The sequence below is a fragment of the Perna viridis genome, chromosome 2 (genome assembly GCF_037379345.1).
Source record: "Perna viridis isolate PV_CMFRI_1.1 ecotype Kerala chromosome 2, ASM3737934v1, whole genome shotgun sequence".
Taxonomy (NCBI): Eukaryota; Metazoa; Mollusca; class Bivalvia; order Mytilida; family Mytilidae; genus Perna; species Perna viridis.
The window spans coordinates 53,486,607-53,500,891 of record NC_142446.1 but is presented as its reverse complement, the minus strand read 5'-3'; the positions used below and the strand labels follow the sequence as shown (position 1 = coordinate 53,500,891).

At 31.9% G+C, this 14,285-nt stretch overlaps 1 protein-coding gene across 7 annotated transcripts in view; it reads right to left on the bottom strand.

The window, feature by feature from the left end:
- LOC148626010 (rho guanine nucleotide exchange factor 7-like) overlaps positions 1 to 14,285 on the bottom strand; it is a 41,813-nt gene that overhangs the window by 24,945 nt on the left and 2,583 nt on the right. For 2 of the 7 annotated variants that reach the window (XM_088569553.1, XM_088569556.1), the window contains exons 1-3: positions 2,577 to 2,725; positions 1,491 to 1,614; positions 192 to 274 (exon numbers count right to left, since the gene is read on the bottom strand). In XM_088569553.1, coding sequence (XP_088425679.1) covers positions 192 to 274; positions 1,491 to 1,614; positions 2,577 to 2,657 — 288 coding nt within the window. In that variant the 5' untranslated portion in view covers positions 2,658 to 2,725. Of the gene's footprint in view, positions 1 to 191; positions 275 to 1,490; positions 1,615 to 2,576; positions 2,818 to 11,136; positions 11,754 to 14,285 lie in introns of those variants that run through there. The other 5 variants (XM_088569554.1, XM_088569552.1, XM_088569559.1 and 2 more) reach the window with 5 other exon arrangements.

Below are 14,285 nucleotides of genomic sequence, written 5' to 3'. Positions count from 1 at the left end.
ATAGCACATGTAAGGCAATGAACTCCCTGCTATTCTTTATAAAAGGATTTGAAAGATTTTTGCTAACAAACTGCTACCCATATTTAGGTATATCCAAAATTTAATAATGTGTGAATGAGTATCTTCTTTACAAATACCTAGAATACATTGAGAGAGAGAGAGAGTATACAAAGACTAATTATTAGACATACCACATTATGATAATACTGAGTACTTTCTCTCTTATATACACCCATGTCTGGTCCTTTAGTTATGGAAGATCTGTTTGCCATATCTGAAATGACACAATTATCATACAAAGGGAAAGGTTTTAGACTAGTTTATAAAATTCATTAGCTTAACTTGACAAAACAAAAAAAAACTTTTTAAATAAATATAAAACAAAAAAAACAGAAATTTCATATATTTTCCACTACAGTGAAACAGTATTATTGACTTGTACAGTTATACCATATTATAGTGGATTATTTTCGGAAGGTGCAAATTTTTGGTGTATTTAAGCAGTATGCCTTAAATAAAATCCCAAAAATAAAATCTGTGAAATATTTACTCTGGGCTTAAGTACCTAATGCACCACTTAGCATCAGCCAAAATTAGAAACCCAAAAATTTTTGGTATCCCTTTTTCAGCAAAAGAAATCCCCTAATTTTTCACCCCTCCAATAAACCCACCATACAATATAGCATCACTTTGGTGATGACAAACATGTATCTGGTAGTTCTAGAAAACCTTGAAGTAGAAAGTCTATAGATCATCATGCATTATTAGAACTAGGAGCTAGATGCTATCTATAAACAATAACATCTTTAGTTTATTGGCACCAGTAAGTATGGTCTACCTTTTAGCTTGCATAAAATAAATATATCAAGCAATAAAACATGTGTCTCTCATAGATTAGACATAGTTATTACTGGCACAGTTCCTGTGATGATAAGGATTATAGATAGATAATACAGACACTAGACAAAGTTATCATTAGACATCATTATCTAATAATATTTATCTAACAATATTATTGGGATGATTTATTTTCAATTATTTTAATTTAACACTTTGATTGTTCAGAAATACAAAGAAATAACCTTTTGTGAGGTTTCCAACTTTCTTAAAAAAAAAAAAACTTGAGCTGGTACTAGGATATTATGGTGCTAGGTGCTTGAGCAGTGTTCTAGGATTTTTTTTTTGTTTAAGGTTTCCAGTGGAAAACACTAAATAAAGATCATCTTTTCCACAATTAAAGTCTGCTTCCAAAACTTAATAAACTTTTCAGAGATACAAATTTTATAGTTTTCTACTTTCCAAAGGAAAAGAGAAGTACAATATATATAACCCCCTCACACTAAAATTATCCTTGTCCTGGGGTGAAGGGAGAGAGGAATCCTGCTATAGTATTATAGAGAGTTTTTTTTACAAGAGGTAGCCTTAAAGTATAGTTCAAAATTGGTATGCACGTTAAATTTCAAACAGTACAATACTACATATATACTGACCAGATTTGATTTCCTTGGTGTAGTTACTGGGGAACCATCCTGTTTTCCCATTCAATGTTCCCTCCCACCAGCCTCCCTCTACCATCTGTGTAACAGTTATTATATCTCCTTTGGCAAAACATAGCTGTAATGAATTGAAGAAACACAATGAAATGCCATACCTATCATACACGAGATTTACAATTTCTACACATTGCAGTCTCCACAATAAATTTTCTTGTACTATCCTTAAAAATGAAATTTACTATAACTTATATTACTATAATTTATGATACATGTATCAATTTGTCCTTTACTGCCTTGCAGCATTGTAGACTGCAGAGAAATTAAAATGTACCGGTACAAACATGTACAACAAAAACAACAAAAATTTTGCAACTCTTAGCTCGCAACAAGCAATTTATCATCATGACTAAAAAAATACAGTGGAATTAAGAACTCATTTCCAGCAGCAGCAGAACATCAGAATAAAAGACAAAAGTCAAAAAATCCCGCTGAATTCTGGCACATTAATAAATAATTATGCAATGCCAATGGTAAAATGTGTAGCTCTTACATTAAACTATAAAATGCCAATATTTTTTGTTGTTGTTGCTAGAACATATGGTTGCACTTTTAAATAAGAAATAATGACAAGTATGTGATGCATTAAATACATGGATATGTACAAGGACCAAAATAGTTATTATATATCATCATGTCTAAATAACACGTCCATCTACTGAGTTACTTGTACATTTACCTCCTGATTACATGTAAATCGAAAGAATTTTTGTTCAATAGCAATCGTATGCTGACCATACATAAAATAGCACAACTACTGACACTTCCTTTGCATTTTTCTTCCACCCAGGACTAGAGTAGTATACTGACCCTACATAAACTGGTACCACTACTGACAGTTTTTTTGTCAAATTATTTCTGCCCAGGACCAGAGTAGTATACTGACTTTACATAAATTGGTACCACTACTACACTACCAGTGCCCAGGACTATAGTAGTATACTGACCCTACATAAACTGGTACCACTACTGACACTTTCTTTGCCAAATTATTTCTGCCCAGGACTATAGTAGTATACTGACCCTACATAAACTGGCACCACTACTGACACTACCTGTGTCACTTGTATAGTCATTGGAGCAGCAACACTTAATGACATCCATTAATTAATCACAAATTTGAGAACTGAACAACAAATATCTCAACTATCACAATTTTGAACTCCAAGGTTTCACGTCATTTTACAAGAAAATACTTGTCACAAATGTAGACACAGAGGGAGACAATCATAACGAAAATAAAACACGTTTAACCAACTGAAACAAAAAACAATAATTAATTCAAGATAACCTACCAATAAAAACGTGTACAATAATCATCCTACAACAAGCTCCACTGCCAACAATGTGCACAAATGACAAAGTGTTTTGGCAGAGTTAACCATACTACAGGCACCAGCAAAGAGCTCTGTTGAAATCAGAGAGGTTTGTGGTATCATTCAAATGTCAGAGTTTAACCAGGCAGGTAATTTCTCTGTGAACTTCTAAGAACAGTTACCTTCCTGAGGTAATCTGCCATTTATTAACAATAAATTTTTGAGGCCTTGATAAAATAATTTGCATGAAGTTTTCTTTGACTTCTTTCACTATCATACAGTAGTATCCAACTCAAGTAGGGTAATGTTTCAAATGATGTGATCAAGTTAAAAAACACCAACTCAAAAGTCATAGAAAATGGGTCACAAACAAAAATGTTCTGGATGCTGTAAACAGGAAGTAGAAGTGTGACAGATTTGAAATCACATTCCACAATATGGGACCCTATACTGAAGTTGCATACAAAATATTCAGTGGCTCTGGTTTATGCTACGAAAATATTTTCCCTGCATCCCTGGCATTCACCAATCAATATTAACCAATCTATAAGTCAATTTGCATAAGTGCAACCCTGCTTAAAATGGGCTTCATGGTCAATAAGTATTTCTTGGAATCAATATACCAAATTTGTGAGCTCTATGAATTTTAACTAGGTTTTAAATACCAAATTCCATTATTAAAATATATAAAATTTAGGATGTTCCTCATTTGATATACAATATAAATTAGATATATAAACATCATAAGGAATAGTATGTAGGTCTAAATGTTCACAATAAAGGAAAGAGGTGGAAACAGAAAGAGTATTATCCCTCTTTTATACCACTTTGACTTAGTCTTTTTAAAGCTTTAAGTAAGCTCATTATCATAATTGAACAGATTAAGAGGGATTTCCTTTCAAATAAACAGACAGTCTGGATGATGCCTATAAATTCCAAAACTTTGCACAGACAGACAGACTCATAAACAATTTTGTCAAAATGAAAAAAAAATGAGACATTTTACAGGTGTTTCGTGGAAGAAATACAATTATTGATAACATAAAACTTTGATATCTATGCCATCTATTTCAAACAGAAGTTATCTTAGTATACATCCTTTTGACCAGGTGAACTGTCTTGGCTATTCATCAAATGATGAATTTCTGTTAGTTGTGTGTGGTCAATCTAATTTCAGAGAGAAACCCAATAATTCAGAAGATAAAAATGTACCAAGATACCAAAAGCTTTTGTAAAGCTTCAACCTACTTTAAAGCTATCTGTATTACTATATATATATGAAAAACTTGTTTACTGGTAACACCCCATTTAAAAATTAGATTCAAAATTTATTGTTTCCTTCCTTGGGACTTTGGGAAGTGTGTTGATAAACCCTGTTTTAAATAAATTAAAATGACTAATTAACACTGGTATAATACATGTACATGTCAGATGGAAAGTAAATGTTGTTCATGAACTTCGTAACTTAGGAGTGAAGCCACCAAGTACATTTTTTTGTATTCTCCTCTAAATAAAAGTCTCCCTTTTATAAGATAAGAGTTTTCAACTAAAGCACTTCCTTTCAGCACATTGCCCCTTTTTAAAATGTTTAAACATACACTTGCAAAATATTAAGTGAAAGCTATGAACTGTTTTGAACTTGAATTGAGTGAAACAAACCTAACTATTACTAAAAATAGCATAAATCTGTTTTTCTATTGCACCAAAAATATGACTAAGGGTGAAAGTTGCACAAACACTATACTATACGAACACAATAGAGAGATCACCCACTTAGTACTTGTAGTTCCAACAAATTAACAGATGTAGTTTATCAAAGTGCTGATAGCACCAGCAGTTTTTGATTCTTGTGAAAAAATTTTTGTAGCATGAACAAAATTTCAAAGATTATATGATGTTAAATAAAATTGTGATCATACATTGCATTTTAAATACTATTAAGAACAATTTAAGTATAAACTGGAAGTCAATCTATACTACTGATCCAACTTCACACACATTTACAAATTTTGTTCCATTTTACCTTTTTTTCCCCAATTTTAAATCTATCAAAAAGTTAATATGTATTTACATTCAAAAGCTATATTAACTGAGTATTTATCCTATATAAGAATTATACTTGTAAATATAAAACCAATATCAGCTTAGGAAAATAATTTTCTTCACACATTTTGACAAGATTTTCTAAAAACTAGACACTTTATCAGTTTAAATTTTTCCGCCAATTTTACTTGGTTAAAATCACTGCTTTTCACTTCCTGTTTATAAATGGTAAAATATTAATGATAGGATGGATAATTTGACTTATAAGTGTGTTAAAATGAAAATATTTAACACATCTTATCCTTCCAGACACATTACTGCAAGAAATTTTAAAATTCCCTAAATGTAAATTTATCACTAAATATCTTCCAATTAGGTCAAAAAGGAGTCCCTTAAATCTTGAGTTGATATGAAGACTAGATCTTAATTTTATTTGCATAAATAACAGAATATTATTGAGCTGATAAATTGCAAAAAACATATTTTACTTATAAAAGAGGTAATGAATGATATAAAAGGAATAACATTTGGACTATATTTTTGTGTAGTGTTCAGAAGTAGTAGGGAAGTAACAGTGATAGACTGTTAACATAAGGTATTTTGATCCTGAAGGATCAAAAACCCAATCAAAAATTACAAATAAACAAACAAAATAAAATGCTTCCCAGATTGAAGCTTGATACAACCACAGAGGTTTTAACCTGAACAATTGGGGCAAGTATGGAAACACCATTCAAACTTGACACAGGATGAAACTAAGAAAAAAACCTAAGTAGTCATTTTTTTGCCCATATAATGTTATTCTTAAATGGTTCCAGTCAAAACCTGCAAAATCAATCCCATATCATATGAGATATGGCACCTTGTGGTACAATTTCAAAGCAACCCATTCCCTTTCACTAAAGTCACAATTATACTCCAGAAATCAGAAAAAAATACTTGTTTCTGGCCCGTTATTCTCACTTAGTTCAAGTCATAACCCCAAAAATCAATCCCAGTCAAAATTCATGAGATCCATTCACTTCCCTCAAGCTATTTTAAGGACATAAGGAAAATTATTGTTTCAGGCCCCTTTTCGGTCCCTAATTCTTATGAGGTTCAAGTTTTAACCCAAAAATCAATCCCAGTGTTCTGTTGGTGGTACAGCAACTTGTAATATAATTTAAAAAAGATTCATTCACTAACAGTCAAGTCATTGGCAAAGACATCAGGAAAATGCATGTTTCTTGCTCCCTTTTTTGGCCCCTAATTTCTCAGAAGTTCAAGATTTTACCCACAAAATCAATTCAAGTCTGACCATTGTGGTGTGGAATATTGTGGAACAATATCATAGATATTCTTTTACTTTCACTGGAGTTATATGAATATGTTAAAGTTCTATGAAATGCTTGTTTTATGCCACTATTCTAAAACAGTCAGGGAAATAATCCTTAATTTCAATTCTAGCCATGCTTTTGTGGTATGAAACCTTGTTCTGAAATTTTACAGAGATCAACCAACTAAAGCTCAAATTATAACTCAAAAACCGAGTGTCTACAGACAATGACAACGCTGTCATACTAATATACTACCACAATAAAAAAATATGCAGTTGTACAAAAACCCAAAACCTCCATACATTGTTTACATATACTATGAAAGTACTTATATTCATGGGTATCAATTTTCGTGGTTTAGAGGAAAAGCACCATTTCTTGGATTCTTGAATTTGTGGTTTTGATAATACTGTCAAAACAATTTAAAGTAAATAATCCTTTTTGTTGGGAATCAAATTTTGTGGTTTACTTTACCCATGAAATGCATGAAAATTGGTACCCCATGAACATTGGGCCTAACTTAAAAATATTTTTTGTTGCCATTCACTGACCAACCTGATTTGAAGGGCCCAACCGAAATCATTTTATTGCCAAATCTCTGAAAATACTTTATTTTTTCTATATGGGCCAAGATCAGGGCGCTGACATTCTTTAGCTATTTCTTGATCCATTTCATGAAAACACTTGGAAAGTATGGTAATTGATCTTTTTTTAAAGCACCATCTCAACTCACTTAATCAATGTGTTTTTAATGGATACATTCTGTTTCCACGTTGAAAAAATACAAGAACATTTAAAAATTTGTACCGTTTGTTATAAATATACATTTTGAACTTTACAATTTCCCGACAAAATTCCCATGGAAAGATTTTTAAGATGTGTTTGAATACATCCCAATGATTTGACCCTTGATAAAAGTGCCAGTCCTTGACAAATAGCTAAGAGAGTAAATTTTCTCAGTGAATTTTAAACTGGACTTTGAAAAGGCGATTACATTGGATCAACAATTTGATCAAAAACTTAAATATTTAATTTTGAATTTTTGAGAGACGCCTCGGAAAACACTCAACAGTAACATTCCTAGACCTAGTGCTTATGATGTTATGATGGGTCGGGCAACAACACTGTCAACATTCACTAGCAACTGTTTCTAGTCTGACATAGTTGGTTTTGTTTGATATTTAATGAACAGTTTGTTCCATTCTATTGGATCGTTTGATATCAATTTCAAATTCTATATATCAAACATTGACAAAAGATACGGAAAGATGTGCATGCATTATGATTCAAGATATGGAACATTACCATTACAAATTAGCATACCAATGATATAACTGATACACACTTTTTGTATAACTTCATAAACAACAAAGAAATAAAGATACTATAATAACAAGTCATCAAAGATACGGAGACTAACTTATTACTGCATATATCACATCCCTTATACATTTAATTCTGCATTTTTTCCTTTCCAAAAATTTCAATGAAATAAATTTTTTCTCTACCTAACGACCCAAGCTCCAAACCATTGGTTAGGGGAACAGCAAACAAACATATTTTTATGTTTGGCCTCATGATGCTATTTTAAACAGATTCAACAAGTAAGTCCTTACAATTATTTAATCAAGATTAGTAAACATCTGCTAGAAAATGTTTATCCAGGTACATGTACACAAGTATATATCTATAAAGCTATATGATTTCATTTGAAGCTAATGACTTCACCAGAAACCTGTTTGATAAGACATGTTTATCAGAGAGTTCTATAGCGGTAATGTGAAGTAGGAAGTTTCCACAGACACTGTATCTACACTCATCATCTAAAATCTTCAGATCTTACATCAATTCTTGGTGAATGAACTAATAATGGCATTTCAGTTTTATAAATAAAGAGAAAGAAACTATGATTTTTCCACTCAGATTTAAACTACATACCAACTTGAATACAGGCGCTACATGTATTAGAACAATGCTAGTCATCTTAAAACTAGCGCATTATTTCTAATGTAATGTAATAATGAGAAATGGAGTAAGACTTGCTTCAGCATACCAAAAATGCAATGTTTACAGGTATAAAATAAAAATTCTCCCACTGACCTCCATGATGAGCAAGTCAGTTAAACAGAGTTCGTCTGCTGGGCCACCTAATTTTGGACGCATTTTGTTCAACATACATGAACATGTATCATAAGGGCAAAAAGACATTTAAAAATTTCAGTTTCAGAAAAAGTCTCCAGCTTGAACAGTTTGGAAATTATTTTTCATTTCTACCCCTGTGTTTATATATCATTTTTTTATTTAAAGGAATATGAGAAAATCAAAGATGGCTATACATGTATGGCAGCAGGTTATAAATAAGAGTAATTAGATTTAATTAGCTACAACACTGCCCTACTTATATAAAACAAATAGTCATGTCTGTTTATCAGAACATAATTAAGACTCACTTTATGCTGTTAATGATCATTGATAGATCACTTTGATGTGATAATATGCCTGTGTAAACATTGCTACAGCATTTGAAACATTCCATATTTCCTCAGACTCAGTTTGACAGGATAAAATCAACACATAGTAGAGGCAAAAAAATACAGTATCACAGTCTGATGTTTACAAGGTTCAGCCAAACCACTTATTCAAATTCCAAATAAAATGTAAAACCACGATGCTCTTACAAAAATGCACAAATCCAAAACACCCCCATTACAAAATTTTGATAAACCCACAAAATTGAATTACCCGTAATACCAATGAAACAGCAAAAATGACCACACTTTTATAGCAATGTGCTTTTAAGTCCTATAAATTTTGCACTGTACAATCTGAAATTAATTTTAATTGGATTAAATAGTTGTTAGCACTGTGCTATCATTTTGAAAAAAAGCCTTTCTTCAGCCCTAAGCACTGATGAAGAAAAATGAGGTAAAATATAATATGTATTAAGATATGTGGACATATCGGTACATGTAAATTGTCTATTAGGTCAAAAAAAAATAACAGTGTTGTTTCCTGCTACCAAAAAAGAAAAAAATAGGGTAGGCAAGGAGGGATATTCTTTTATTTTTCAAAAAAAATTTCACATTGAGTTAATGGGGAAACAACTAAACTTAAACAGTGCTTGAGCCAAAATAGCCCTAAAATGCTTAGGGTAGACACAGAAAACGTGTAGGTATGGTAACAGGAAGCAGACATATTATTTTTTTTGCCTTATGAAGAGTCTACAAAACACTAAATTTCAAATACAAAAATTATACACTGCTCATGAAATATCTTATGAAGTTCCAATCCACATAAAATTAAAAGGGTGCAGAAAAAATCCACTGAAGAAACAGTGCTTAATCAGTCATTGTACACCATATTTTTAATTTAAACAGTCCTTTTGGTACACAGATCTGTACTTTGAAAAAAACATTTCCTAAATCAAATATGATACATGTAACTCTTGCAAAGTACTAATTTCATACACCATTTATTTAATTTTCATCTCAAAAGTGCAACAACCCATTCAATGACAGTTGCATGGTCTGTAACAGTTTTTGAAATACCCAGTAGAAATGAAAGTTTGAATCTGTTTGATTTTTAAAATGCATGAATTGCCTCCTGTATGATATTTATAAAGACTGCAGCACTACTTTAAATATAGAGAACATGACCATGTAAGCTGTACAAATGTATATAAACAATGAATTGTAGCTGTTACCTCAGACTTACTGCAAATTGCAGCAACACCAACTATTACCACTGCCAATATAAACAAATAATCTGCAAGGTAATTCAGTACCTTCTATGATGAATCATTCATGTTTTTGATGCTAGAGGCAGATGTTGACATACAGAAGTCTGCAGTTTATTTCACTGTTTTGATTTCATTAATTACATGTATATTTCAAACACTGAAACAACTTTTTTTTCAATTTTTGTTACAGTCTTGAAAGCTTCAAATTTGTAAATTGATATAAATTCATATGAAAATCCATTCTTTTACAATATCATTAGATTTGTGACCAGTGTTCTGATTCGTTGGTTCTCTTTGGGCAACATAGTTTATTTTGCATTAACTAATTTGGTTCTGTGACGTCAGTAATGTCAATTGGTCTGCAGTGCAGTCTGTGATTCAAATAATCCCAAAATAAAGTGTTTTGATTCAGGATCCAATCTTTACATTGGACTTGAATCAATAAGAAATTAAATTATATAACTTATTCATGAATCATGAACTGCCCCTAAGTGACTAGTCGCTAAGTTAGCGAGGCCAAATAAAAAAAAAATGTGTGGTTCTGGACACCTCTTTGAATAAAATAGGGTCAATAAGTCAGAAAACTGATTATTTTTCTTTTATTTAAATTTTTTTCAATCAAATCACAAGGTTGACTTGAAATGTCCCTAAATCCTGTAAGACAAATGCCAAATTGTTCATAGAAAACATTAATTACAACAAATGATCATAATCAGGGATGAAGCATTCACAGGCTGTCAATTTACAGCTTTCAGTTGTGACTGTAGCTGCAAGTACATAGTAAATACCAAGTCAGGTCTGAAGAAGTTATGAAAAAATCCCCATTACCGAAGTGGGCAGGGTAAGTCGGCTATTGTTTTATTTTTTTTCCCTTTCGGCCAAAAAAATGTTTGGGTAGGCAGTAAAAACTAGGGTCAGTCGAGCAACTGGAACCACACAGGTTTTTAATTTGGCCTTCAACATGTTATTTACTAAACTTGGTAAAAAAAAACAATCTTAAAGAATATCATTATGACTGGTACAAGCAAATAGTACATATAGCCACTAGTGTACAAAGGATGATCATTCTAAAAGACAACCATATTTCATGCATCAGAGCTGATACTGAAAACCAGAATTAATCACATGAAAACACTCTACAAACAAAATCTACTGATTAAATGACTTACCTCATCATTGTTTGTCCCCTTGAAGTTGTGTAATGCCTTAACCCTTTTAGGGTTCTGTGTACCTGGCTCTACCATTTTAAGAAGATGTTTGGGCTTTGGTTTTATTTCTGGCTTTTCACCTCTAGGAGAAGGAGCAGGAACTGATGTAGCAGTTGCAGTAGCTAAATGTTTTAATGCTGGGATTGCTTCATAAGGGTTTTCTTGTTCTTCATGGCAGGTTTCATAGATAGGTTCATCATCGTTGTTGTTTTCAACTAATATGATTGTATTCCGAGCTGACTGAAATGGAGTGTCACATTCCTCGCTTTCGTCAGATTCTCCGGGTTGTTGAAAATGAAGACGATTTTCCTCAGCTTGTTTTTGCTCTAGTTCTTGACCTCGTACCTCTAAAATAGTAATGAATTCATTAATTTCATTAACAATCATATCAAAGTCTCCTGAAAGGTCTGTACTAGGTGTTTTTTCCTCTCTTTCCTGCTCCATTTTGCAATTGAAATTACTCTCTTCTTGATTCACAAAACAACTACTTCACATAAATCCACACATCACTTTAAAATAAATTCCTACTCCTATCACTTGAAGCAGCAAGCACACAGACAAAATTTCTCAAAGAACTGCCAAAAATTTGACTTCTTTATCTCCCAGTTTTCAACATACAATCTCTTATCTTGTAAGGCAATCAACTAATTAACTATCCTCTTTGCACACATGTTTTTACTATTAATTTTTAAAAATCTTGCAGCTAAACTGAAATGTTTTTATTTTTCATCAGCCAAGAACAAAACTACTTGTAATATTGTTCATTCACAGAAAGACACACTGTTTTGAGGAATTTGACCCTCTTTGACCCCCAAGAGTTCTATCTGATTCCTGTGATTTCTGGTACTGATTGAGGTTCAGCGGAGGAGAAGATGTAGACCAGAGACACATGCATAATATACTTAATCCACATGATTTATTTATTATGATATAAATAGTCAACAAATTACCAGTTGTGTACATAATTAAAAACAATAATTTAGTATATTTACAGGAAAAGTGCAATTAACAAAGAAATAATTATGCGAGAGAAAAAAGATATAGATTTCAAAATCAGTTTAACAAATACAAAACAATCACCTGTTATATAAATAATTTAAGCAGCAGTCTTTGTAAGAATCATGCAAATTCTGTAATATGTGATACACTCTCAAAAAAGGCTACACATTTTTGTTTTTGTTAAATAGTTGTTTTATGGGTCTATGTAATGAAATGTATAAGCATCCAATCCAATCAGTCTGTTCTTATCGAAAATCCAATAGTTTCTATTGTATTGTAATGTCATTTACAGAGTTATCTCCCTTGATTTGGGATTTTACAGTACATTCTATATACATGTAATTTGTATTTCTTAAGAACAAGGGTTATACAGAAAGCTGCATGTTACATTCTATTTAGAAAAACATCTTGAACAAAACATCCCACAAAAAAATGTAGGCTTTCCAACCATGAATCTCATTTTGCATGATTCTTATCTGGAGTGCTACTTCACACTTGACTAAACTGATTACGACTTATTGATCATGATTCCAGTTTAGATTTGATTTCCGGATATAATCAGTTAAAGACTCAATTTTAATACCAAGCAATCTAATTCACATGCACACTACTATAAAGTCTGGTTGTGAGACTTGAATTTAGCTGTTGACATTCATAGAACTATTCTTACAGAATAATTTAAAATTGAAAATTATCAGAAATGCTTCTTGTACATGCATATGAATGAACTAAAAAATTATCTATAAAATATTTAATGTATAGGGGAACAAAAAACAAATACATTTTATTTAGACATGTAAACCATGGAAGGGTGTTACATTAAAATGTCAGTCATATTTCCAAAGACCAAGAAAAACTCATTCAAACAAGTGAAAATTTGAATTTCTTCCATGGACAACCCAAAGGCCATTACCTTTGAAATAAAGACACAAATCATGACAAGCTATTATTGTTTTGGGCAAGTGATATTACTATTTTTATTCATCTTTTCCATTTTTTTTTTACATTTAACAGTAAAGGAGGAGTCAAGGATAGACGGACTTCCTGAATTGGGAGCCAAGATATTGCAACGACATTCTGACAGACAGACAAGGCAATTCCAATATTCAATGTACCATCTAACCATTAAGTGGGGGTATAAAATCATTGTACTGAAAGATACACATGTATGATGATCTGAAACAAACACAATAGGGATGAATACATGTAAAATATTCAAAAGAAAAAACTTGTCTGCTACAGTTTTTAATAGTAAAAAAGCCATAAATCTCATCTTGCTCACAAAGAGAATACCCCCTCCCCAGCTTCAAATGAAGATAAATGTAAATGAGCATCTCTTTATGATAGCCTATCTTCTTATAATACAAAAAAATGTATTAGTAATTCCTTGAGCAGTTTAGGAGTAACACTCACTAGGTTAAAATGTATATGTAAAACCCTGAACCCCCATAATATCATTGAATACTTTTTATGAGCGACTCAGCAGGTGTTCCTAGAAGAGCAGAGGACACTTACCCTACTGGTACACCTGGTTCAAGATCCCAGTTTTTAGTGGAGTCCGAGTTGCTCATTTGCTTTTGTTTCTTTGCATGTATTATTTTAGTTACTTTATGTTCTTTGTTGTGTATGTCTGTATTCCATGTCTGGTCTTTGTCCCTGGATTACCTTCTTTTGATTCCTGCTAGAATCTTGGTTCCCATGATTACTCTTTATTGAAAAGTCGATCATTGTTGCTTATTAAAATTGTCCAAGAGATTCATCAAAGTATTCTTAAAGGATCACAGTATACCTATGCAAATATCTGTGGGCATTTACACTATTTTATAAAATAAGGCAAAAAAATAATGTGTGTGTTTCTTTCTACCCTACCCACCCTAATTTTCGGTGCCTATCCCAAACCGATTTTGGCCATTTTGGCTCTTGCACTCTTGAAGTCTAGATTATACCCCCATTGACTCATGAAACATATTTTTGAAAAATAAAACTGTTTCCCTACTTACCTACCAATTTTTTTTCTTGCTGGTAGCAGGAAACAAGAATTTTTTTTTTTGGCTTAAAGCAAAAATTAATCCCAGGCAAAATTTCTTTAGTCTAACTGTAAAAAAAATTCT